This window comes from Prorops nasuta, unplaced genomic scaffold (genome assembly GCF_024137725.1).
Source record: "Prorops nasuta isolate Cenicafe-Biocafe unplaced genomic scaffold, Cenicafe_Pnas_1.2 PNAS00004, whole genome shotgun sequence".
Lineage (NCBI taxonomy): Eukaryota > Metazoa > Arthropoda > Insecta > Hymenoptera > Bethylidae > Prorops > Prorops nasuta.
This window is the reverse complement of record NW_027116801.1, coordinates 7,890,810-7,915,993: the sequence shown is the minus strand read 5'-3', so window position 1 is coordinate 7,915,993 and position 25,184 is coordinate 7,890,810. Positions and strand designations below refer to the sequence as shown.

The following is a 25,184-nucleotide window of genomic DNA, read 5'->3' as shown; positions in this document are numbered from 1 at the left end:
CTGGATGTACACTATAAGAGAAGGAGGGATGTTAAAAATTAAAAATAACAGAACGATAGATAGAGCTTTTTTGGCAAAGAGATATTGGACTTTTGACTGAAACACGAGTATCTCATTTCCCTTTTTCGTCATTTGTTTCTTTAAAATTGTCTTCTTTTTTTTCAGCACTGACCTACACGGTAATTAATACACCTAACTTTACGGAGAACTGTTTAGTTGAAATGCTCAGTAAATACAGTAGGCAGGATAATAAATGACAATCTCCATTGAAATATCATAAAAGGAAATTAATAACAATCAATACTCGACCATTTTGCTTAGCACGGCCTAGCTAATTCGTTTATCATTTATTAAACAGATTGATATGCCCCACCTCCAGCGGAGTTGTTCTACTGAATCGAACTAATTAGAAACAGAGAGGTTTAAGAAATTTTAACCACAAATAGTTTTTTAAATAAGAGATGGAAGAACAATATTTTATAAAGATTTTCTACTGAGAATCGGTTACTTTATCGGGAGTTTTCAGCTTGGCATCGACATATGAAATACCCTGTATAATTTTGTTATTTTATTAAATTATACTACATAATTTTTCGTTTTTATTATAAATAACAATGTAACCGTAACAAAAGCTTGTCCATCAAGTTAGTTCATTTAAATTATTTTTTAAAAATTAATATTCTGCAAATTTGCAATGATTGTTCTGAGCTGTTCGTTTACAGATAATTTTTATTGCAATATTGTGTCGGATTTTGATAAATGATATTAATCGTGATAAATACAAGCTCCATTATGTGCTATCGTGAAATAGGATAGAGTGTATGTTATTGTTAGCAGTGGTTGGACAAACAGTAATCATAATACTAACGACAACGAAACCTGTGACATTAAAACCTTTTATTGTGCACTTTGCACGGCTGCAGCTTTCGGTCAAATATACGCGTAAAAGATATTATATGCGTGAAAAAGGATTCAACTTTAATTCTTTTTAAAACTTGTTTATAAAAATAAATTATTCATTATATTCAAAAAGCAGTTTATGTCAAAATAAGATAGTAATACTTATCGGTAAACAATAACATTGTGAGAGATGAAATGCAAAACATAATTGAAATTACAATTTGTACTTTCCAATAAAAAAAGAAAATAGCAATAATGAAGGATACTCCGTTTCTTTCATACTACACAGTTTATGAACAAAAAATGAAAATTAAATTAATTTTCTTAATAAAATACACATATTTACATAATATTTTTAATTAGTTACATAAATATCACATTTCATACTTAACAATATTTGACAAAATTTATTTATTAAGAATACATTGTGAGATTGGTAAATAAAGAGATTAATTCATAAAGTGTCATCAATTCTAATTCGTTGGAAAGATTCATTCCACCTTAAGTGTAAATGTGTCAAATTTCCTCATGCTGGGAGAGATATGATGGATGCGTATAAATTTCGATAAGAAAAAAAAAATATTATAACAAAATTGAGAGAATGAATAGGGAAACCGTGTCTGAAAGAACGTAATATCCAAGGAATAAAACAGTTCTATCCATTTATTAACATAAATGACTCAGTAAAATTTTATTTTAGTCACTTTTTTACATTTCCGTCATAGATACATCTATTTGTACGCAGAAAACAGCGTAGCATACTTCGCGTTTCTTCCATTATTGGAATAAAATGAGAAAGTTTTTAGATCAAGAATTCTATCGCGTAATCTTGGAGATTCAATATCGGAGAAATTCTTGCCCGTTGTTGGTGTAAATCTAGAGAAAACTTAAATCGCGTATGAAACTTACGTCCCTTGTACCGTTACCAAAGCTCGACTGTATTTTCTCGCTCAGTGATATACCTGGTGAAACAAAACGAATTGAACAAATACGTTGTGTCTTTATAATCGTTACGAATATTCCAGCAATTTATTCATCACAGATTCAACTGTTTTAAATTTTGATAAAAATTGCTAATTTAGTAAAATCCGAAGGTTTATGATCAAGAAGTTCTTGGGAATAATCTTCTTTAAAATCAAGTAATTTTTTTGTTACACCCTGTACCATATAGCATAAGGGATGAGTCAAAAATATGAAAATTATGAATGGGACTAGAATAGCTCTGCCAAATGCTAATCGCAGCGCCAGTTTAACCGTTGGGAAAGAATTTAATCCTGATGAATACGAAATAATGATGCTACATATTTCAACTCTACAATTTTTCCAGCTTTTCAAGAGAACGCGAAGTTCTTTTCTACGGTCGAGAGAGGCAAATCATGCTGACTTCAGATCGGCAGAATTAATTTTGCTATTCGCGAGACGAACGAGAATTTATTTTTATAGACAAAAATTTCAAGCTTAGTCTCAATATTGGCCAACTGGCCGTAGGTAGGAGCTCTTAACTGCTTTTAGTCGACATCGCAAACTTCTCCACTCGTTTTTACTGAATATCGATTGTACTTCACGCCGGCCGGCATATCGCTCGATTCGTTCTACTTCGACGGATCAGCTACTCCTCTATCGACTATTATTTACCTACACACACACATATACGCACACACTTCAGCAGATTCACCCACATTCTCTGCTACTCGAGATATGAGATTTCTGTAGAAACGGCCCAATGAACCAAAGGGGTAAATAGCTGCACGGAGAGACTTTGGTACAGTGTCGTCCTTTTGTTGAAGGAAAACTAGGAATTCGATCTACAGTACATGTGATATTGTTAAAAGCGTATCTTTGGTATGCTTTCTGTCGAATGGCCATTTTCCAATGAATGACTAAATTTGATTGCTACTAAAAATTCGAAAGACATAGACAGATGGACGAAAATGTAACGATTTATATTTTGTGCTTGTTATTTTTCACTTATTGAAAGGCTTTTCTTTGAAGAACGAGAAAGAGAAAGAGAAAGAGAGAGAGAGAGAGAGAGAGAGAGAGAGAGAGAGAGAGATAGAGGTGGAAAGTAGAAAGAAGTATAAAGAGAAAAGGAGGCACTATACTAAGTCGAACGACTATCTGGAATACGATTCGCTTTGTTTTCCGATCAAACACATTAACGTGCGCACACACATTATAAAATTTCCATTGTCTTCTGTAGCATACTCTTCCCTTTTCCCAGCTACGAGCAAACTTCATTTCTCAAATGAGAATTACCATTGTTCGCACCTTCAAATATCGAGTGTTCCCCGAATTCCTAAGTTTACACCAAGTTTAATCACCGAGTAGCTTTTGAAAACTATAGTGCTACTTGGTTCTTTCTGACTGCTTACTATTCCTCCTTGTTTGCTTAATTTGCTGCATATTATTTAACTCGATAATATATGTACTAATAATGCAATTTTATCATTCTTTCCATTTTATTTATACCGCATATACTTGTAAACATGAATTTTTCGTTGAACAAGTTTCTTTTAAAATTAAATGAAAGTGTGCAGATTATTTATTTACCATTCGTCAGAATTTATCGCACGAATCCTTCCATTCACTATAATTTTATTTTCACCATTTTTATGCAATTAGCTTGATGGGTCACAGATAAGGAGGTGAGGGGGGTGGAGGAGGAATTGGACTAAAAGGAAGTAACGAATTTGCATATACAATGAGCGACGGAATGTCTTGAATTCCTAGTGCTACAATGCACCGAGGGATTTGCTTGAATTTTTCATTCAGTCCAAAGCTCTGCTACAATCTATTCCGGAGAGCAGACGGAATTAAGTTGATCGGTGCTCTGTGAACGCAATGGAGTTTTAAATCGCAGGATGCGCGAGGAGCTTGAAAAATAACAAATCTCGTGAAAATATTAAGTATTATAAATGGCAATGCATTTCTCCAGAAATATTTTAATTCATATTTGCATAGCCAGTAATAGATCTAAAAATTATATTTTTAAATGAAATGGATATATATTAAAATATGAAATTAAATTTGAAGATAGTAGTCTGCAAATATGTCTTAACCTTCAAAAGAACAGAATTGCATATGAAATCTTATTTGGCACTTTGAGAAGATGAGAGAGAGAGAGAGAGACTCTGCAGATTTCCAACCCAAATAGAAAGCTAGCTTTCCTCTCAGATGAAAACAAAATTAACATATTAATTATTATTATTTTTTTCTTAATGCTTCATAACTGAATCATGTTTGAAAATAATTGTGAACATGGCTGACGAGCTTGTCAGATATTTTTTTCTATATTGTGCAGCAACTTCTTGATTTTTATTAATGAAATTAATGATTTATTAAGCAAGTATATTAAACATTATTTCACTATATAAAAGACTTTGAATTAATCTATCTTTATTATAAATTATTTCTTATTTTTTTTATTGGATGAGCCACTATCAAAATTTACATTTTTGACAGTTTTAGGCAGTCTTCTTCGTCTTTCTTTGCTTAATTTATTGTTTACCTTAAAATTAACGATAAGGTTTGCTTTAGCTGACAGTGGTTTATAACACATATTATAGCATTCGTGATCGTGAGCCGACTTATAAAGCCGATTCGACCAACTCTATTACGAGAATAATGAAAATTATTTAGGTTCGTGATATTGGTATATGATAAGAAGAGCTGTCGGCGTTGTGGTATACATAATAATTGAAGTTTGAAATGTGAGTATAAACGCTAATGACGTTTAGCCACAAATACATTAGCTCTTTAATTCATACGGTCCATGCAGAGAAAAAATAATATAATAGTATTTTTATGTTTTTCTTCTGAGGAAAAAACGAAGAGGATAATATTTAAATATAAAATATGTATAGAATCTCTTTTCTCAATGTCACAACAAAATTTAACATGCAGTTTTGATTTTACAAATGAATGACATTTGATCACTTTTAATCAAGAGACACGGTAGTGTCTCGAAGGCAAGTACATATAAAAATACCGCCGACGCTACCGTGTCAAAAATAGCTTCAATATAACTTTTCTATATATATACTGTTAAAACTGGAAACTCTGTTTTAACAAATAGTAATGTTTGTAAATATTTATGCCTTTTAAAATATATTTGAATATCGTCCTAGGTTAGTTGTAAAATTTGTTTAGTCACATTGGAGGTTAATTTCTAGATATATATAGCAACTTATTTATTAATGGGCAAATCGAAATACGTGTAGATACGTAGGAGGAAAATGGAGGTACGTGGTGGATAATAGGTTGAATAATAGTAGACTAAGATAGGCAGTGATTAATGTGCGGTGGGTAGCATTGGATTATAGAATAGACATACTATATTATACTGTAGTAGACGATTTATACAGTTTTTCTTATTTTGGGAGTGATTAGCAGATTTGAGGGGTAAGTTTGGTCGAATCAGAGATTACCCTGCCGCTGTCCGGTTTGCGGCTATGAAGCTAAAGGATTTATTTGGTCAAGGTAATTCTTCTCTGATGGAGGAAGAGGGGGGATGACACGAAAGCTTCTAAGGATCGATTAATCAACGGGTCGTCCAAGTCCATTCCGTTGAGGAGTGGAAAAAGACTATAGGAGCGTTTCGATGAGAGACAAATTGCACTTTTATCCAACGTGGAAAAAGTTAACACATGGCAAGTGTAGCGGTAGCTTATTAGAGTCCTTGAATATTAGAGGGGAAACGTAGCTTCAACTAGGCCATCGTACATACTACACGTCAAAGCAACCTGCTCGACAAATAACGACAATCTGCCCTCTCATATTCCAACGTACATAATCCACCTAATGGAAATCTTCGACTTTCCTATTATCCCTCATTGCTCATTGAATACAACAAAGTCATAGCTAAGAAATCCTTATTTTTAAATAAAGAAATTAAAATTTTAGGGAAACTAAACTTTCAGATGTCAAGTAATTTATAGCAAAGTAAATAAAAAATAATTGAAGAATCTACTTGAGATTTTAAAGCATAGAAATTAATTAATCAAACGTTTTGTTAGAAATAATTATGGTTGAGTTGTAAGATTACTTAGTTCAATGATATGCGTGCCACCTTCATATTTTTATTTTATTTATATTTATATTCAATTAAGCCATAATGATTTTTTTACGAGATGTTTCAGAGATAAGCTTTATTTTTTAAATTAATTTCAAGAGACGTGTAATAATACGAAGTGGACTGTATATTAAACGACGACTACGGGCCTTTGAGAATTCTGAAAGTTGGCTCTGGGTGAAATGAGGCATGGGGAGAATATGGATAAGGTAAGAGTTTCCCCCTCTCCTCTTCCTTACTCGGGTCTTCGAAGTAGATGAGTAACAAGGGTATAGCCCTTACGGGATATATCTCTGTGAAACGTTATTAAGTGCGCAAGGCCGACAGTCTAATCCGACGTTGATGAAACTCACAGCACGTATGCCTATTGGAGACGCCACTGTATGCAAAATTCTGCAAAGCATTCCCATCGCCCTAACAACCGTACGGCCAGACCTTATGGGATTATTTATTATGGGAATCCCCGCTGAAATAATTAGCAAACGTGTCACGTGACGTAATGAAAATTATGCAAATCGTTTCTGGCCAGGAATTCCTGAAAAATTATATTCCTCCCTTGGTGAATCTGCATCACTTTCCGCAATTTTCTTCGATGCGCTATATAAAATGAGAGCTAGATTTTTTTTGTGCATGTATGCCTGTGTAAAAGTCAGGAAATACGCAGCGCGTATTAAATAATTCACGATGAGTTTTCCAATGTATTTTTATCACGTTGCTACTTCTCCACAACACGTTGGTAACTATCCTGACTGGTCTTGGTAAATGTAAGATTGATGCCGCGCAGTTTTTAACCCCTCCCATACTCTCCTCCTCTCTTTCCCCACTTCACAAAGCTATCAACTTTTCAAACAAACTGGAGCAAACTTATCGCTACCCTTCTTAAGTAGGTTAAAATTGCATGTTAAAAAATAAAACGAACTTGTTTTTTTTTTCGATAGAACTCTGTAATTTCAGGGATGTGTACATATGTGTAGGAATTTGTACAGGGGAATGGGTAATGCGAAGGATTCGGTAATTTGTGAAAAATGTGATTGAGTGTGTTTGGTTAATTAATCCGTTAAATTAAAACGGAAGAGTGTGCTGAGATAGTTTGGTAAGTAAATATAAAGGGCTTAGGACGACCCGAGGCTGAAAGGTTCGTAAAACCCTTAAGGTGGCTTACACATGCAGGAAACACCAACATACTCTGTTATAGTCAGTTTAAATTTGAGACAAAAAAAATTATGTTATTGCAATGATATTGGTAAAATCCAGGAAGATCCAAAATTGTCATTTTTAGAACAATAGATTTAATAACACATTTTTCTTTAAAATATTCTTTGATTTTGAAGAGTATACTGCAGCGGAAAACTTGACTATTCAATAAATAAAATCGAATCAAAAGGTAATAAAATTGTACATATTCGACGTCAGGCAATTAAATTCTATAATTTTATTTTATATTTCTTTTATTAGCTACAGTTTGAAATATTTTGTAGTAAATTATTTAATTACATATAATATTATAAATTTACTTTTTTCAAGCTTAATGCATATCTGAATATAACGATATGTCTCTTATGCGTGTCTATTATAAGTGGAAGCAGAGCCGTGGTTTATATGGTCGGAAAATAATTTAATCCCAAGCGAGCGAAGCTTTTACCTTTTACTTTTGCTTTTGATCGTTGTTGCCGACAGCTCCTATTGGTTCTCCAGTAAATTAAACTTCTTTCTTCGCCACACTCAGCCATGTGAACGCACTCGTTATTCTCAGCGAGATTTTCACCTTTGCATTCACGCGATAACACGCGAGCGTACCTTGCAAAAACGAGCCACAACCTACTTCTCTTCCTTCCTCCCTCCATCTCATTTTTCACATATTTTCAAATTACAATTTTTCATCCCCACCTCACTCACGTTTGCCGTTTATCAAACTTCACGAAACATTCTTGCTATAAATACTACAATGGCTCATTAAAGCTGATTCTGTATTAAGCAAAATGAGTGATATCATAGAAAATATTTCCAGGATGAAGGAAAGATTGATGAGCTTGCTTTTTCTTCCAAGTTTTTTCTCTTATCTTTTATTTAATATATTTTCTATCAAATTACCCTCGAATCCTTTAAAAACTGATAATTTATGTTTAATCTTTCTTCGATCATTTTTAAATCCTTTCTGTAAGGATGTGGAAGAATCTAAATAAGAATTTATTTTTGCAGGAATAATGATTCGATTGTTATTATATTTCATTCTATTGAGGAGAGGAATTGATAAGACTTTATCAGCAATAATGTAGTAGGTTTGATATTATACAGAGCGGTCCCATCAGGAGAGAGTAATAAGTGAGTCATTTTCAGGAAAAATAGATTTTTTATAAAAATACTTAGGTATGCCGAATTTATGCTTTGAGAGCGTCTTAAAGTTTACTATAAAAATATTCTAAGTGGAAACACTTTTAGAAGTTATAAAGATCACTTTTAGTCTTATAAATGATACCTCCTTCTTGTTATTACATATTCTCATAATAAGCTTATCTCAAAAACTTTCCAAAAAACTTTCATATTTATCATTTTGTCCGGTAGTTTGCAAGGTATTTCGATTTGAAATTATAAATAGATGAGCGACTATGCGTGCGCGTATGCATAGCAGTCACGCACACTATTTCAATTAAGCCCACTCCTAGATATACTCTCAAATTAAAATATTTAATAAAAGACCTAACGAAATAATAAATTCACAAGTATTTTGCAAAGCTCTCTTGGGATTATTTAAAAGAATATATATTAAAGTGCAGGATAGCATTTATAAAATTCAAGGTGATTTTTATCATTTTCTATTTCCTACACCAGACTTTTTTTAATGTAGTTAATTAATAGCCACTTAAAACTTAAATTAACGTCTCTGAGGATTTTTCCTCAAAAATGTGCAGTGTTTTCTGAAAACATTTTGATTATTTTTTCGCTGGGCCACCCTGTATATTTGCAAAGGGAGCATGAGAGAAAAGAGTGGAGGTTAAAGTTGTTTGGAGAGTTGGGTGAGAAGCAATCTGAGTTTGTAGTGTCTATATACACGATGAATGGAGTGCAGTTGGAGCAGCGACAGGGAGTATAGGTCGTGATAAGTTCACGCATGACCGGAGTTGATACAAATACAGTCAGTGAGTGGAGCTCCGGTTTTCGGACCGTCGGGAAATCGCCTAGCTAGCCCAAGAATATTCCTGTCCATCGTAAGGCGAAAATCTCATAAATTATGCATACATGAGTACAAAGTAATGCGATGTAAATATATGGCTCCTGATAACTCAGTATTGAAGGCCTAGTTTTATTGCTGTGCAATTTTGAATTTTGAAACGACTCTTTGGTAGCTAATTGGTTGCTGCACTATTAGACTATGAAGTAAAAAAAAAAACTGAAGACAAATTGAGTATGATAATATAATTAAATCAAGAGGCTAATATAATGTTTGGTAAGCAATTTCATTGGATTTTCTCCCCACTGTTTAAAAACCAATTTTGTACGAATAAAGTTTGATTCCAGACAAAATTATGTTGTCCCATTACCATTCACCAGGCTTACGTGTACTATAATCTTTCATCCTTTAAAAATCTTCAGAAGCTTCAAGCGAAACAAACTCCAAGAAATGGAAAAACTTTTGAACGAGAAACTATCGCTCCTCCACTGATTTACTTTGGCTTTAGGAATAATTTTATTCTATTAAAAGTCTAATCCACTGTTCTTTTTTTCAGGAAGAATAGACGCGCAATATCGATTTTACACGCAGGATCTCCAATTTGAAGGGGTTTAAAGCAGGAAAGGAAAGGGAAAATAGACGGGCATGCTATTTTCTGCCAAGCTCCAAGTATCAGCTGGATTTCCACGCATTCATCAGTAGAAAATCCCAGCCGGACCCGCATCAGCTTTTTTATTGCTTCTGTCGTCCAGCCTACTGTGATATATCAAATAAACATCCAACACCGAATTTCTAATAAAAATCCCTGCAAGTGCTGTATTTCATTTCAACTATGTTTCCATGTCTACTTCATTATCTTTTCTAATGCACAATGTATGAAAACGAAATGACACTTTTAAATAAATAATTCATATGGGGCAACTTATAAATTAATCAACTATTTTAAATTCTCAATTATCAAATCTCTCTCAGTCCTATATTAGCTCCCCTATAGTCAGTGAAAATATGAAAAGTAACTTTAGCGATTTCTCATTATAGAATATTTCATTATTTCTTCCTCTTTTTATGATTTATTTACGTCTTATTCAACGACCCAATTAGAAAACTTTTTGTGCCTGTTATTACGATAAAGGAATTGGGCCTTGCGTTACGTGTGCAGAGTAGGAATGGAATAAAAACAGGCCGGTTCCACACTTCGTCATTCTCTTTGCAGATAAATGGATGAAAACTTTCGTTGTGCCTCACGTCTCGTAGTAAATTTTATTTAACAGCGACAAGAATTGAAAGCTCGTGCTACCCCCCTTCCTCTCCCACATTTTCTGTCCTCTTCCCTAGTTCACCCAACTTTTCTTATCAAGATATAGTACACTCAGCATCCGAAATAATTTATTTTCTCTCCATAAAAAATAATACTGGCAGTAATATTTGCCATAAATTTTCTTTTAGAGTGGTCGTTGGAGTGTTTTTAGGCAGGTCCCCAAAAAGTGGGAAATGCGAGCACTAAAAATATAAATAACTGACTGAGAGAATACTATTTCCTGGAACAAAGGTGTGGGGTGAGAATATGGTATTTGGGCCAGATTTTCATAAATTAGAACAATGCTTGAATAAGGAATATGCAGTCAAGCACAATAATGGATCTTAGGAATTTCATTAAAATCGACAAGATCTGCTACTTAGGATGTATTGCGTATTTGATTTGATCTTGTTTGATAACGCGATTGCAATTGCATGACACAATTGCGATCCGTCTAATGAGTTTCTGTGACTGGCGTAGAAACCAGGAATGGTATAAGAGACGTAGTTAAAATTCCTGCGTGATGAAAACGGCGAGGATAATGCCCGTGAAAAAATTTGACGGCTCCAATAGTGTGTTTCTAGAGGGGCATAAGGAAATTACCTGCACAGTCTGTAAAATATTAAGTTTCATTTTAGGTTCGATTAAAAAAATAGCCTGATTTTGCGGGAATTTTTTGGTACTCAAAATTAATTAACCTTTTACAATTAGTTTTCATCCTAAATTACGCAAACGAATAATTTTCTTTAACATTAAAACTAAATATCGACAAATTTTATATATATACGTATATTTACTTTTTAAAAAGTCTATTTGACTCCTCGATGATAGGTTCAGCATTATAATGAACAATTTTTAAAATCAAACTTATTTTTACAAAAAAGTATAACTGGATTTTATGTATCTTGCGTACTTGTCGGTGATCTTGTCAAAGTGTCACTGGTAGATATTAATAGTATACGGAAAATATATCTACAAGGAGATTCTTAGTAATTGATGACATTTTGTGCTATCTGAGGAACGGAGAAGTGGAAAAAGACTCGAGTGGCAGACGAGCAGGAATGAGATAAAGAAAGAATTGGTTGTTTGACCGAGAAACGATCGTTTAACCCTTTGCACTCGGGAAGAATGCCCAGGCCCGATAAATAGTAGCTATAAGGGTTACTTCTCGAATGTAAAAGTAAACAATTTTCAAGGTCATATGGAATATCCTACACCCCTTATGGCGTATAGGAATTTTTTAAAGCGATATTGATATTTTTATATAAAACGTACGTTCTTGTTTAGTTAGCAGTCGTCAACTTTGCTACTACAAATATATATATTTGCACGGTAAAGCTAAATGCAATTCACCCTTTGATTTAATTCAATAGAACTTTATTAAACTGAGAGTAGATAAATTAAATAGTAAAAAGTTTTTTTGATTACATTAACAACTACATTTTTACTATGAATTATATACTATAATGTCGATTTCGGATATCACGCATTCATTTATAACTATAATTAGTTGAATTGATTACAGCCAATTAGACCTTCCACATATGTAATGTATATTAACGCAATTTGAATCAACGAGAACAGATAATTAAAGTGTTTGCATTATAACGAATAGTATATTAAGTTTTACGTACGAGGAGGTTCCTGTAGCGTCGAAAAGTTTAGAAAAGGGAAGGAGTTTAAATTTAAAGGAGGATTTCTCGGTTGCGGAAACAAAAACACGCTATAAGCTCAGTGGGCTTTGTATTGGCGTTTCTGTCGTCCTGTAGAAATCAGCGAATTGCTGCGGATCTGTTGAGAGTTCGAAAGTTTCAAATTGTTCAAGAAGAAAAAGGAATGCGAGGAAAGGAGAATTGAAAATGCAGAAATAAATATAGGATAGATGCATCCAGGAGAATAGGGGGTAAGGAGGTTTTAAATATAGAGTAAATCAACATTGCTTGTACATTGTAGGTAAAATTCCAACCTTATTGGACTGCAAATATTATAGTTATTAAACAAGATATTAAAGTATATTTAATATTTAAAATCTTATACTAAATATAAATTTATTAACAGAATTATAAAAATTCCTATAAATTTTAAGAATCAAACACTTAAATTATAAGACTTCTAGTTAAAACTATAGGAAATTAACAAGTCTCGTGAAAATATCGATTCTTTTACAGCTTAAGTGAAACGTTTGTGAGATACAGGAAAGATAATGAGAATTTTGACAGATAGTCCTGAAGTGTACTTAAAAGACTCGAAAACTTTTTATGGCTCTTTTGAGAGAAACTTTTAAAAATCGGATTAGGAACTTTCGATTTTTATTATGGAAAGTTACGGCTATTCTCCACCAGTTCACGTATATTAATGGCTGGTACTAATTTGATATGAGTTGGAGCTTACTTCACAATTGCTATAAGAGAATGCATTTTGTATTTACAGTTTACTTCAAGTTATGGTTACAGACCAGAGGATTTTTCCAATCAAATTATGGTGCATATTGTAATCGCCATAAACCATCAATTTTCTGTATATAAAAAGCTTTAAAATAGAAATAATACGCGTGCTTGGGAAAAAGCTCTAGTCTTACTTTTAGTAGTTATTGGATTTAAAGACAATTTTTATTATTGAACCTAACTTAAGTAACGATAATAATAATGAACGATTACTAAACAACGAATGGTGATTAAAAATTCTAGCTATTATCGATGAAAATAAGATGCTAGGATTGAAATATCTCAGTTCTATAGGCTGCAGAAAGAGAGTTTGGAACTACTCGAGTTGATTCTATGCGTTTTGATGGATGATAAGAGAAACTTTGTGGTTCGCTGATGTAAGGTCACCTCCCCCATTACAGGATCAACCAGTCCGACGCACTTTGGCTCGCTTAGCGTTGGCTATAAATCATTTTCAATTTTGTGATCGCCGTACGTCAAACGTTCCACGCAGCGGACTGTTGGCCCGTGAATAATGTTTTTTTTGCTTTCTTTTTCTACTGGCCAGATATAAAGCGCTAGCTTTGATCCGAGTGAGGGGAAATCCCGTAGATTTTTAGCCAAGAGCGCGTTAAGGTTTGATTAATGGTGGATGTGCTGGTGCGAGCAAAGGGGTTTGGAAAAATCCCAAACGAAAGTGGACCCAAATTCTCAATAGTCACCATTAATTGTTCATTTAATGGAAATGAATCGACGAGAGTAAAGCATACCTTGTAATAGAACAAAATATTGCCCACATTTTATAAATATCAAACTGTCATTGATCTCAATTGGTCAGAAAATATATTTATATGCAGCATTTACCTATACAAAACTTCAGGAGTAATATAATACTTGTAATGTATATTGATCGAGCTAGTTATTGTATTTTCCTAAGTTTACTTAGAATGGGTTTTGAATACGATATCATATTATGTTTCTCTTAAAAGTTGTAAGTAGGTAGGGAAGGAGGGGTGGTGGTGGTTAAGAGGAAGAGGAAGAGGAAGAGGAAGAGGAAGAGGAAGAGAGAGAGAGACGATCTTGATCGGTGGTCCTTCTTGGGCTTGAAAGTCGCAAGCTGGGGCTTCATAGACAATGGAAAGAGCTCATCAGGCTGTAACTGCTGGAAGCAAGCTGTGTGCTTTCGAGCTAGATGCATCAGAGCTTAAGCAGTAAAGCCGCGCCAGTAAACCGCTCCTTCCCATAGTGTTACACTCTGTCTGACTACTGAGCAACTCACAGCTTTACCTACTGAATATATACTATAAATGTGTTTATACTTCCATTTGATATGTACACACATGTGACATATATTAACGCTACTAGTAGTTGACATGAATATTCACGTCATTCTTGAAATAACAATCAAAATTCTAATCTGTATGTTTTTTCACCTCTCTTTTACTTTCTATATATATATATATATATGTTTCGAATAAAAAAATAAAGTCTGCTTTTATATCAATTTGACAGGAGTATATGTAGCCATTGTTATTTATGTTTAATTTTTGACTGATTATGTAAATAAAATTGAAATGGAAAATCGGTTCATATTTTTCATCTTTATATCTTATTGATCCTAATTCTCTTCTCTACTATCCAGCATTATTTCCATCATTTCTTTCCTCTCGTCTTTTATACTACATCCCATGAAAGAGCTCTCCTGATTTTTTTCAGATTTTTCAAACTACCAATGCTTTGGGACTACGAGAAAGAGAAAAATTATGCAATCGGTACATTTCTGAATTATTTTTCACCTTGACACAGCTCATGCTTATTAACCTTTTCCAAAGGTGTACTGTAGTATTAAATAACAGTCATGAGTCACGCTATAAAAAATAGCCACAGACATAATAAGAGACAAAAATAAAATAGAACATTTGCTTTTTCATCGCTTTGGTAAAATATTTGGAATCATATCATAAGGTACTGACCGACACATTCGTTAAAATGACATAGAGGTATATCTTCTATACTCTTTAAACCAATGTGTCGGTCGTGGCGTGCCAGCCTGCTCTATATAATATAAATCGGTCTTAACGCGCTTCCCGGACACGTACTCGGTCAAAACTAGATTATAGAGGCTAAAAGTTATGAATTGATTCTTGAATTATATTTTTAGATGTCATAATCAATATGAATCAAGAAGCGAGATCTATAATAGGAGTAAATATGCAAATGGATAAAAAATTCACAGAAAGTTGAAATTTCGAATTTCAAAATTGTATATTTACACACGTAAAATGTAGCAGTTCGAATCTACATGATCAAAAAAATCCATTATTTATGTAAAATACGTTTTGCGTTATTGATCGAAAGACAATAGCGCGTCGTAACGGTTTCCGGCCAACCAAATGATAATTTCCTTTTAGACCGTCTACAATTTACATTTGCTCGTCACACTGATACAAGTCGAATTATTCTGTACTGATATCAATACTATCTTTAATATTAATGAGACAATTAAAATGCGCGCGCACAGCAGCTAACAAAAACGAAATTGTAGCGCTACCAAATGCTTCTTCAGTTAAATGCTTACAATTGGTGCTACACTTGAAGAGGTAAGAGAGTTGTATTGACACGTATGCTCTCCTATTCCTCTAATATTTTTCATAGTTGCAAGGAATTATTAGAACAAGCAACTATGATTAGAATTTTTTAGTGGATATCATTTTAAGTGTTTTTTTTTAATCTTGTTAAAGATACGAATATGGAAGTCACCGTGAAGAAAGGAAAATTACGAGGCTGCATGGAAAAAAATGTATACGGTGGCAATTATTACGCTTTCAAAGGAGTACCATATGCGAAACCACCAATTGGTCCTCTCAGGTTTGAAGTTAGTAAAAGTATAGAGCTTTTCATTTAAAATTTCAGAATTAAATTTGTTACATTTAGACTACCTTTTATTTCGTAGTCTATAGTAACAATTCAAAACTAATTGATTTTTACATTCGGTACCTGTCTTTGTTTAATACTGAAGCCACCATTAATTATTAATCAAACTCTTATTTTTCAATGTAAATTCACGTGTATACAAAATTATTTTTTAGCGTTAGATTCTATTAAAGGTAATAATTTATTGCTTCTGGTGTAATATTTTGCTAAACTTAATAGGATTATATGAAAAATATATATAAAATCTCTTTCTCTCTTGTATCAATCTTCCTTTACTGTAAGTATTTAGAGTATATCTTAAAGTTTTCTTCCACGATTCGCCAGGATCCAGTAGAGCCTGATCCATGGTCCGATGTTAAAGACGCGACCAAATTCGGTGATAAATGTGCCCAGGTGGTTATGGGCGAAATTGTAAGCGGATCTGAGGACTGTCTGCATTTAAATGTATATACACCTTGCATAAAACCAGACAAAAAGCTACCTGTTATGGTCTCCTTCCATTGGGGCATATTCCTGATGGGTTCCTCTAACTCTGAATTGTACGGAGCCGATTATCTTGTAAGAAAAGAGGTGGTACTGGTAACTGTTAATAGTCGGCTTGGAATACTTGGTAATTAAGATTATTACATTTTTAAAGATAAAACGTAATAATTTAATTTTAAAGTTTCAATATTTTCTTTTTTTAAGGCTTTTTGAATCTGAACGATCCAGTGGCACCAGGGAATCAGGGATTGAGAGACTGTTTAATGGCGCTGAATTGGGTCAAGGACAACGTATCGAGCTTTGGAGGAGATCCGGATAACATCACTCTTTTTGGTACATGTGCCGGCAGTTGCATCCTGTTTTTATTAGTGAAATCGGGTCTTGCTGAAGGTAAAATTTCCAATTTTCATTAATATTTCATACTATAGTATTATCATATATCTTATACATTCGAAAACTTCTTGGAATATTTTAATAAAAGATTTCCACAATAATTAAATTATTTTATCCAAAGTCTCCATCAGATTATTATTTAATGTATCTGATATTTTGCCAGGATTGTATCATAAAATCATCTGTCAGAGTGGAATACCAACGTGTCCTTGGGTTTTTACCGCCGAACGTCACAGAGATGCACCTTATAAAATTGCTTCAGCTTTGGGCTGTGACTCCAAGGATCCAAAGACAATCGTAGAATTTTTTCGTACTGTGGATTATCATACGCTTGTGAAGCATCAGGAAAAATTGTACGATGACTTGGTAAGTTCATTGCAAATAATATACCTATAGTTTAATTACTAATACTTAGTTTGTATACTTTCTGAAGAAAACAAAAATATGTTAAGTTATCAGATTTATTAAAATCCAAATTAAAATCTAGAATAATTTTGGCTATAGTTTCTTATTTAATTTTTTACATAGGGCAAAGTTAGAGGTATAGTGCCATTTGGACCAACAGTAGATGATAAATCGAGTAATCCTATAGTACCAAGACCACCAGAGGAAATGCAATATGCACCACTGAAAGTTCCACTTCTCATTGGACACAGCACTGAAGAAGGTTTACATTTATGCAAAGGTACAATTTAATGTATAACAATATTATCTCTATTATATCTAAGCAACAAATGTGTGTGTAGCGTTATTATGGTATAATTTGAATTCGAATTTTTGTCATTAAAGAAACCAAAGATTTATTTGTAAAAATAATTTTAGAGAGTGATTACGAGACGATGAAAAAAATGAATCTTCAGTATGCAGACTGTTTGCCTATAATGCACGAGAAGTTGGAGAGGAATGGGTTAAACGTGCATGATGCTACGCGGCTGTACGACTGTGATGAGCCCGTCAATCGAGAAAGCTTAAAAAAGTATCTTTACTTAGTCACTGACATGGCATTCGTGGAGGATATGTACCACTATGTTCAAATACAATTGGAAAAATCTTCCCAACCAATATATATGTACGAGTTCTCTTACGACACCGGTGATTCCTTAATAAAAAAACTCTTCAATATTACACTACCAGGTAAAACAATAAAATATTTCGTCATTTCTTATCTGCACAAAGAGCCATAGGATTGTTCAGTCTTTATCAAAAGTAATTTAAGTCTAGGAATAGATCCATTCTAATTATAGTCAATCATAACTAATCATAGTTTAATTATATGGTTGATCTTGTTTATTATGAAATAGAAACGGGGACTCACGTACTGTAATCTTATTTCATAACAATTAATTATAGTTTAATTACGTATTTCTTTATCTATTTGAAAGAGGAATAGGAATAGTCGTTTGTTTTACGTACATGTAGGTAATGACGTGGAAGTTGGTTCGTGGGCATCAGGTATAGTTTCTGCTTACCCTATATTATAGTATAGCACACAGGATTACAATTGCCACGCACACAGAAACATTAATGTCCACGAATTAACTTCCGCACTGTATCAACAGCTCTTGAAATCGAGAGCTCACGCAAGGCTGATTTTATTTCATTTTAATGATTTTTTTATTTTAAATAATCTCAAGTTTCCGATTTTGTCAAGGCTGCACACACGGTGAAGACCTCTCGTACCTGTTTTACAACAATGTGATGAAAATATACGGGAAGAACGCACCCGAGCCAGGAACTGTAAAATATCGAATAATCCAATACTTTACGGAAATGTGGACGAATTTTGCGAGAACTGGGTAATCGAACGAGCCTCGATCGATCCTATAATATAGCGAGTCTTTTATAATTAACATGGAAAATTATGTTTTCAGTAACCCTACACCGACGAAAAGCCGTTATGTTGCAGTTCAGTGGACGCCAGTCCAGAGGGACAGCGAAGAGTGTCATTATTTGCGAATAGCCAGCGAACTGCAAATGAGAACCAAACCAAAATCATCGCTGACTTATAAATGGCTAAAACTTGTTAAGAAAAAGGACTGAAAATTTGCAATTCAATTTGTATTCGAACTTTTTCTTGTTATCCAACGAAGAGTAATAAATAAATGTATGTGTCAAATTTATGTTAATTGTACAAACGTTAATTTATTTTTAATTCCTTCCGTTTTCTTTATTTGACAAATAACGCGATGCAGTGTATAGCTTAATGTATTTTCCTCGATAAAAGCGCTCAGTCTGTAAATTTCGCATGTTAAATTTATGCGTATTTAATTATGTATAATGCTATACTATAATTGCAAGAGGGTGGGAGGGGAGGGCTAAATAGGTACCTTGCGATTAAAGCGTGACCTTGTATATCGATAATAGGATAAAGTGACACGCGATACCACAAAGATTTTTTCGATCCATGTTAATTTCCCGAGATCGATTGGACGCTTTTCGTTTTCTCCATAAACTCTGTTATCTATATATAAAATTGCAAAATAACAACCCAAATAAAACAGACCCTATATATTCTCTGGTATTTTCAATATCAAATGTGTATTGATATTGAAATTGGATCACAGGTTTGTAATCGACTGTCATTTGTCTGCTTGTTTTTACAATTAGTTTGACCAAAATAATTATTCAAATAGCCATAGAGTACTTGTTTTTTCTGTACTCACTGTTCTTTCCGCGAAAAGTTTATTCCAAAGGTGTACTACGCGTTATGCATGGATCGAGACCATTTATTTATGTCATGTATTGAAAAACAGAACATTTACTGAGTTCTTTGTAGTATTTATCTATTAGTAAAAAACCCGTGCGAAATATAATGAAAAAACTATTTTATGTTGCCTTATACTTATCTAATGTAAAAATTTTTTAGTGTCAAGAAGATAAACTATCAAAAAACAGGGTTGTCTCGTCTAAAATGAAACATATAGTGGCTTTACCCATGAAGTATATATAGTTTATGTCACGTTTCTTATTGTGCTTAAACGCACTAGTCCTGCTTTTTTTACTTATTCTGTAGTCTTGCTGTAATAAATTGAAATATTTATCGATTGTGTCCATTTTTTCATTTTTGTTTATTGCATATGAAAAATTTAATGAAGTAGAGCAAATTTAGAAAATAAAATAATGTAATTGGGTTCATTCAAACTACCTTAAAAATCAACACAATCGGTACATCGCGTGTCAAAAAAATGATATTTTATGTGTCTATTTGGGTCGATTTTTGGACTAGTTAAAGAGCACACATTGTTTGCAAAAGGAACAAGTAATACGAACAAATCCTTCGTTGCATTATTCTTGATTTACAAAGTTCTTACTTCCTATAATTATGATTTGCTTATAATTAATATTCATTAAAACTTTTAATTTTCTAGAGGATTCTTTTGAATGCGCTTTGAGTGGCTTAATTATATTTCATCATAAGTCAATATATATTAATGTAAATATTACTTCTTTTGCAAAGTCAGTCCAAAAATGCATTATTAATATTATTCTAATAAGATATTCATGAGACCTATATATTAGCCTGTCATCGAACCAAACGGAAATAATCATATTCTATTTTAAAAGATTCAAGTGATCTAGGGCTAGTGAATATAAGTGTAATTTTATCATCAAATACTCATTCATCTCGCCTTCCAACGACTGGTAATAACTATTTAATAATCAACTTCTATTGTTTTAAATTAGCTAAAGTTGATAGATGCAAATTAACTCGTAGAATTGCGAAAAATCGAATGCCATTTTTGTAACTTACAACAAATCTAGTAAAACCTTAACTCGCCTGAATAAAATGTCGTGTACAGGGTACAATCGAAATTTAGTTCGTATTACTTATAACAAAAGTGATTCGTATCGAACAATTAAATTAAACTGATACATCATAAGAAAATAAGATACAAGTATCATATGTGTCAGAGGATTTGATCATTTGTTTAATTCTGTATACTTTTAGACTCATTTACGACTATATTGATTTTGATGGATTAGCGTTAAAATTAATGATCAAGAAATAAAATTGATAAATGAATAAGGAATGGTAACGTGGCGAGTTAAGAGAGCAGGGGAATAATTAATATGGCTTCGGTAATGAGGCAATAAAATCAAAAAGTGGAAATAAATATAAAGGTAATTAAAATAACGCATTGGTGAGGGAAATAGTGGGGCAAGGATAGCTGGAGTTGGATGAAGAGTAGAGGCTGAAGTTATATATTTCGATTACTGCGTGGTATCTCTTTCCCTTTCTTCATCCGCTTCTCCTTCCGGAGAAGCTACGACACGACAGACGAGTTATTCCGTTACTCGTTTGGTCCCCACTCCGTTTATTTTCAAGCTACGAGGTCTACGAGCGAACGATCAGCAGCCAGCCGGATCCTACAGTATCGTGTAGATTACCGGACACCTAAAATCACATCTGCCACGTAGCTCGTCGTTTCACGCTCTTTAAAATGGCTGACAGAAGGTTCGTCGATGTCAAAGTCAGCCAAGGGACCTTGAGAGGATTCGTTGAAGAAAACGTCCTTGGCGGAGAACACTTTTCCTTCAAAGGCATTGCTTATGCAAAACCTCCGATTGGTCCATTGAGATTCAAGGCAAGTCATTCAACAATTGCAACTCAGCATATATATACATGCATGTATCTGGAAATATTAATCCAGTTTTTAGCATTTCCATTTAAACGACTTTTTAGCACATCTTTGTTACAAATCTTATCGCTACTATCAATATACCAAGCTGACATTGCGAATTCTTTACTGATTTGTCAATTTCAACTTTTTTGACGTCTCTTCGGAATGAGTAGAGCTTTTATTAACTACTAAAGCTACGCTAAACCACTGAATTGAACTGGTTATAGGCTTCTGTTTTTGAAATATGACTAAGATAAACCTTGCAATACAACTTTCTTATCACAAACAGATGCTAATTAAACGGATAATATAATTTTTACATTGCATTTATTTTGTTGAAACTCGGATTCAGCTAGTTAATAAGGATTTGGATATTTGTCGCTTTTAATTTCGGTGTTATACAATTAAACAGTTGTAAGATTTAAATCATTTTAGCAAAGTTTTCGATTAATTAATTTCGAATGAAAATTATCATTTAAATTTAAATTTATTCACTCTAGTTTGGAAATAATGTCAATAAAAAAGTAAAAGTTATTACATAATAAATTCAGTGTGCATTATAATGCAAAATTGATCACTCGTATTACTAACCTTTGCTATACATGATGTTTTTTTTTTAATGAGAGTAAACCCTTTGACAGCTCGTAATTATGTGAGGAATGATTTATCGCTCACCGTCGTAAAAAAAGTAAAGTGTATGATGGTTTTTGGTGGATCCTGTTTATCGACAAATAATATATTTCAAAAGATTGAGGGTGAATAATGATTGTTGTTTATAGGATCCATTGCCACCTGATTCGTGGTTTGGGGTGAAGGATGCTCTCGAATATGGGGGAAAATGTGCACATAATGACTTCATATTTAATGAATCCGTTGGGGGTGATGACTGTTTGTACTTGAATGTCCACACGAATGATTTAAAACCTTCGAAAAAACGAGCTGTGATGATATGGATCCACGGTGGTGCTTTTCTTTACGGCTCGGGCAATAACGACATGTATGGACCAGACTTTTTCGTTAAAAAGGATGTTATTTTGGTCACCATAAATTACAGGCTGGGAATTCTTGGTGAAAGAACTCAACTGACTTATCGAAATTATTGAATTATCCAAAGTTGGAAAAGACGATGGGAAGTTTCTTTTCAGGGTTTCTCAACCTGGAGCACGAAGAGGCACCCGGCAATCAGGGCTTGAAGGATCAAGTGATGGCTTTGAAGTGGGTAAAAGAAAATGTGGAAAACTTTGGCGGAGACTCGAACAATATAACGATTTTTGGTGAAAGTGCTGGCGCAGCCTCGGTTCACTATTTGTGTCTCTCCCCATTGGCCGACGGTATTTTTCTATCAGCAGCTTTTTCTTTCATGTACGTCGCCCATTCGACCAACAAGATTTGTGCTAATCTTGCGAAAATCTAATTATTGCAGGGCTGTTCCACAAAGCTATAGCTCAAAGTGGGGTTGTAATTAATCCATGGGCATTTGTTTACGATCCAAAGAGATTTGCTTTAGAAGTCACTGCTAAATTGGGTGAAACATCGACGGATCCGAAAAAAATGGTTGAATTCCTTCGAACCGTAGATACAAAAGTACTGATAAACACTCAAACTAAACTCCTATCTGATAAAAAGAACGTAAGTGCAATCTGATATTATTTATGATTAATGGACGAAATCTTTGATCTTACTAATTTAAATAATTAATATTTAGATGCAACTTCAAGTTATGTTTCCATTTGGACCTGGAATGGATATAAAATCGCCAAATCCATTCTTCCCAAAACCGCTGACCGAAGCTGCACGCGCTGGGGTGAAAGTTCCTCTTATGTTAGGCTACAATAGCGACGAAGGAATATTTTTACTAACCAGTAAGAAATTTGAAAATATTACTGCAATTTAATTATTAAATCAATGCGTAACATGTTAAATTTTTCCATTTTATAAAGGCGTCAAGGAGAATGATTTTGAATACTTTAATAATAATCTGAAAGACGTGCTACACCCGTGGATTTTAGAGAAATTGAAACAACAAGGAGTTAGTATTGATGAATTCAGGCGAATCTATTTTGGAGACAACCCATTGAAAAAGGAGAATGCAACAGAGTTGTTGAAGGTTTACTTTGACGACGCTTACTTCGTTCAAGGAATTCACGAGGCAGCTGATATTCAGTTGGAAACGTCGAAAAATCCCACCTATTTGTACAAGTTTTCTTATGATAATGGGAATTCCTTGTTAAAGAAAGCTTTCGGTGTAAATTTTCCTGGTAAGTGCACTATTTTACGTCCAACTGACGAAATATAAATATTATTTACACTTGATCGCATTTTCCTATTTTTTCCTCAAGGTACGTGCCATGGAGATGAGTTATTTTTTCTATTCAATGCGAACATGGCAAGAGCTTTGGATATCCCACCACCACAACCCGGTACTACGGATCGACAAGTATCGGAATGCTTATTAACAATGTGGACGAATTTTGCAAAGACTGGGTAAGAATTCTGATTAACATGCAAATCACAATCGTTTGATCGACAGAATGATAAATTTATCACTGATATTTTTTAATTAACTTTTATAGATAAATATGTTATTTATTTTTTGTTATAGGAACCCAACGCCAACCACCAATGAATTAATACCCATAACATGGCAGCCTTTGAAAAAAGGAGAATTCTGTAATTATCTGAACATCAATAAGGAGCTTCGCAATGAAACAATTCGCAAAGGAGAGCAAAAGTGGGAATGGAGGAGCATGAAAAATAAATTGTAAATTTGTAAAGAATACATAACAGTCCGCATGTGCTAGATTGGAAGTTTTAAAAAATTAATCATTATAGATTAGCTGGAAAAGCTATCTACTGAGACAGAGAAAACAGTGACTAAGCATTTAGTTTCTTTTAATAATTTATTAATATTGGCCGGCCGAGATGTACATTGGAGATTTTAAGTTAACAAAAAGATTCGTTTTTAACTCTGAGACAGATATATTTATTGTTTAAAATAAGCGTTCAATCATTAATGCAAGTACGTAATTAAAAATGTACCTATGTTTGATCTTTTAACATTGATAAAATGTTTTATCTTTATAAAAGCCATTAGTGTTATTTTGTAACATTGAAAATAACGTTATCATTGATAAATTCTATAAGGATACTTGGAAATTTTTAACGTTGCTCCTAATAGTAAACACCTGACTTCTTTTGATCTATTTGAGCGACAAAATAAAATTTTTTTTTTTAATAAAGATATCGCATTAATTCACAAGGGCAAGATACGAATTCTACTGACAGATTGAATTCTGTTGAGCGTAAAATATTTACTTGCTCTATCATTGTAGCTGCACAAAAATTTCACAAAGCCACACAGGAAAATTATTTTTAAACTCACGTCATTGAATTTAAAATGTTTACCAGCTTCATTGAAACGATGGCGCGTGGAATCAACGATGGAATGCGCCTAATGTATTGTTTGCTTCTGTAAATCATACGTGATTATTGATCAAATAGCTTTTTTAGTGTCAAGACGAGCGATGGAAGATAACAGTACGTAAATTATTGATGGATAGAGAGAGGGACAAAAATAGTAGATAATTGTTTTTTTTAATGAGAAAGAATTCCGGTAAGACGGTGAAATAATTGTGGAACATTGAGAAGGAATTGGTAAGTATCAATAATAATTCAGAGGAAAAATGAATAAATAAGAGGGAAAATTTAAATGTAAATAAATTTTCCTACTGATAATGATCGCTCGTTAAAGACCCTTCAGGCATCGAATCTGACCGTACTATAGCAGCTGTTACGTATATAGCAGAATCAACAGCTTGGAGTTGTGGAGCCTTGAAGCTAGCACGTGTCTGAGGAAGTATTCTCTCCTCACCCCTCTTTTCTGCCTAACTTC

The 25,184-nt window shown here is 33.4% G+C and overlaps 3 protein-coding genes across 6 annotated transcripts in view; 2 read left to right on the top strand and 1 right to left on the bottom strand.

Moving 5' to 3' along the window:
- Nucleotides 1–25,184, bottom strand: part of LOC136773112 (calcitonin gene-related peptide type 1 receptor-like) — a 153,539-nt gene that overhangs the window by 15,599 nt on the left and 112,756 nt on the right. The gene's annotated exons all lie outside the window — the stretch shown is intronic.
- Nucleotides 15,436–18,790, top strand: LOC136773111 (esterase B1-like). 2 transcript variants are annotated; one of them, XM_066726531.1, is made up of 9 exons: nucleotides 15,436–15,460; nucleotides 15,602–15,735; nucleotides 16,119–16,404; nucleotides 16,482–16,667; nucleotides 16,834–17,036; nucleotides 17,199–17,355; nucleotides 17,493–17,804; nucleotides 18,322–18,466; nucleotides 18,542–18,790. In XM_066726531.1, exons 2-9 carry the CDS (start codon nucleotides 15,610–15,612, stop codon nucleotides 18,708–18,710), a joined length of 1,584 nt encoding a protein of 527 aa, XP_066582628.1. In that variant the 5' UTR covers nucleotides 15,436–15,460; nucleotides 15,602–15,609; the 3' UTR covers nucleotides 18,711–18,790. The 2 variants fall into 2 exon arrangements, with proteins under 2 accessions (XP_066582628.1, XP_066582627.1); XM_066726530.1 differs by lacking the exon at nucleotides 15,436–15,460 and having other exon boundaries at nucleotides 15,477–15,735.
- Nucleotides 20,970–24,438, top strand: LOC136773110 (juvenile hormone esterase-like). The gene is made up of 8 exons (XM_066726529.1): nucleotides 20,970–21,256; nucleotides 22,072–22,360; nucleotides 22,438–22,623; nucleotides 22,716–22,921; nucleotides 22,998–23,154; nucleotides 23,233–23,550; nucleotides 23,632–23,776; nucleotides 23,895–24,438. The coding sequence occupies exons 1-8, from the start codon at nucleotides 21,113–21,115 to the stop codon at nucleotides 24,055–24,057; spliced, it is 1,608 nt and encodes a 535-aa protein (XP_066582626.1). The 5' UTR covers nucleotides 20,970–21,112; the 3' UTR covers nucleotides 24,058–24,438.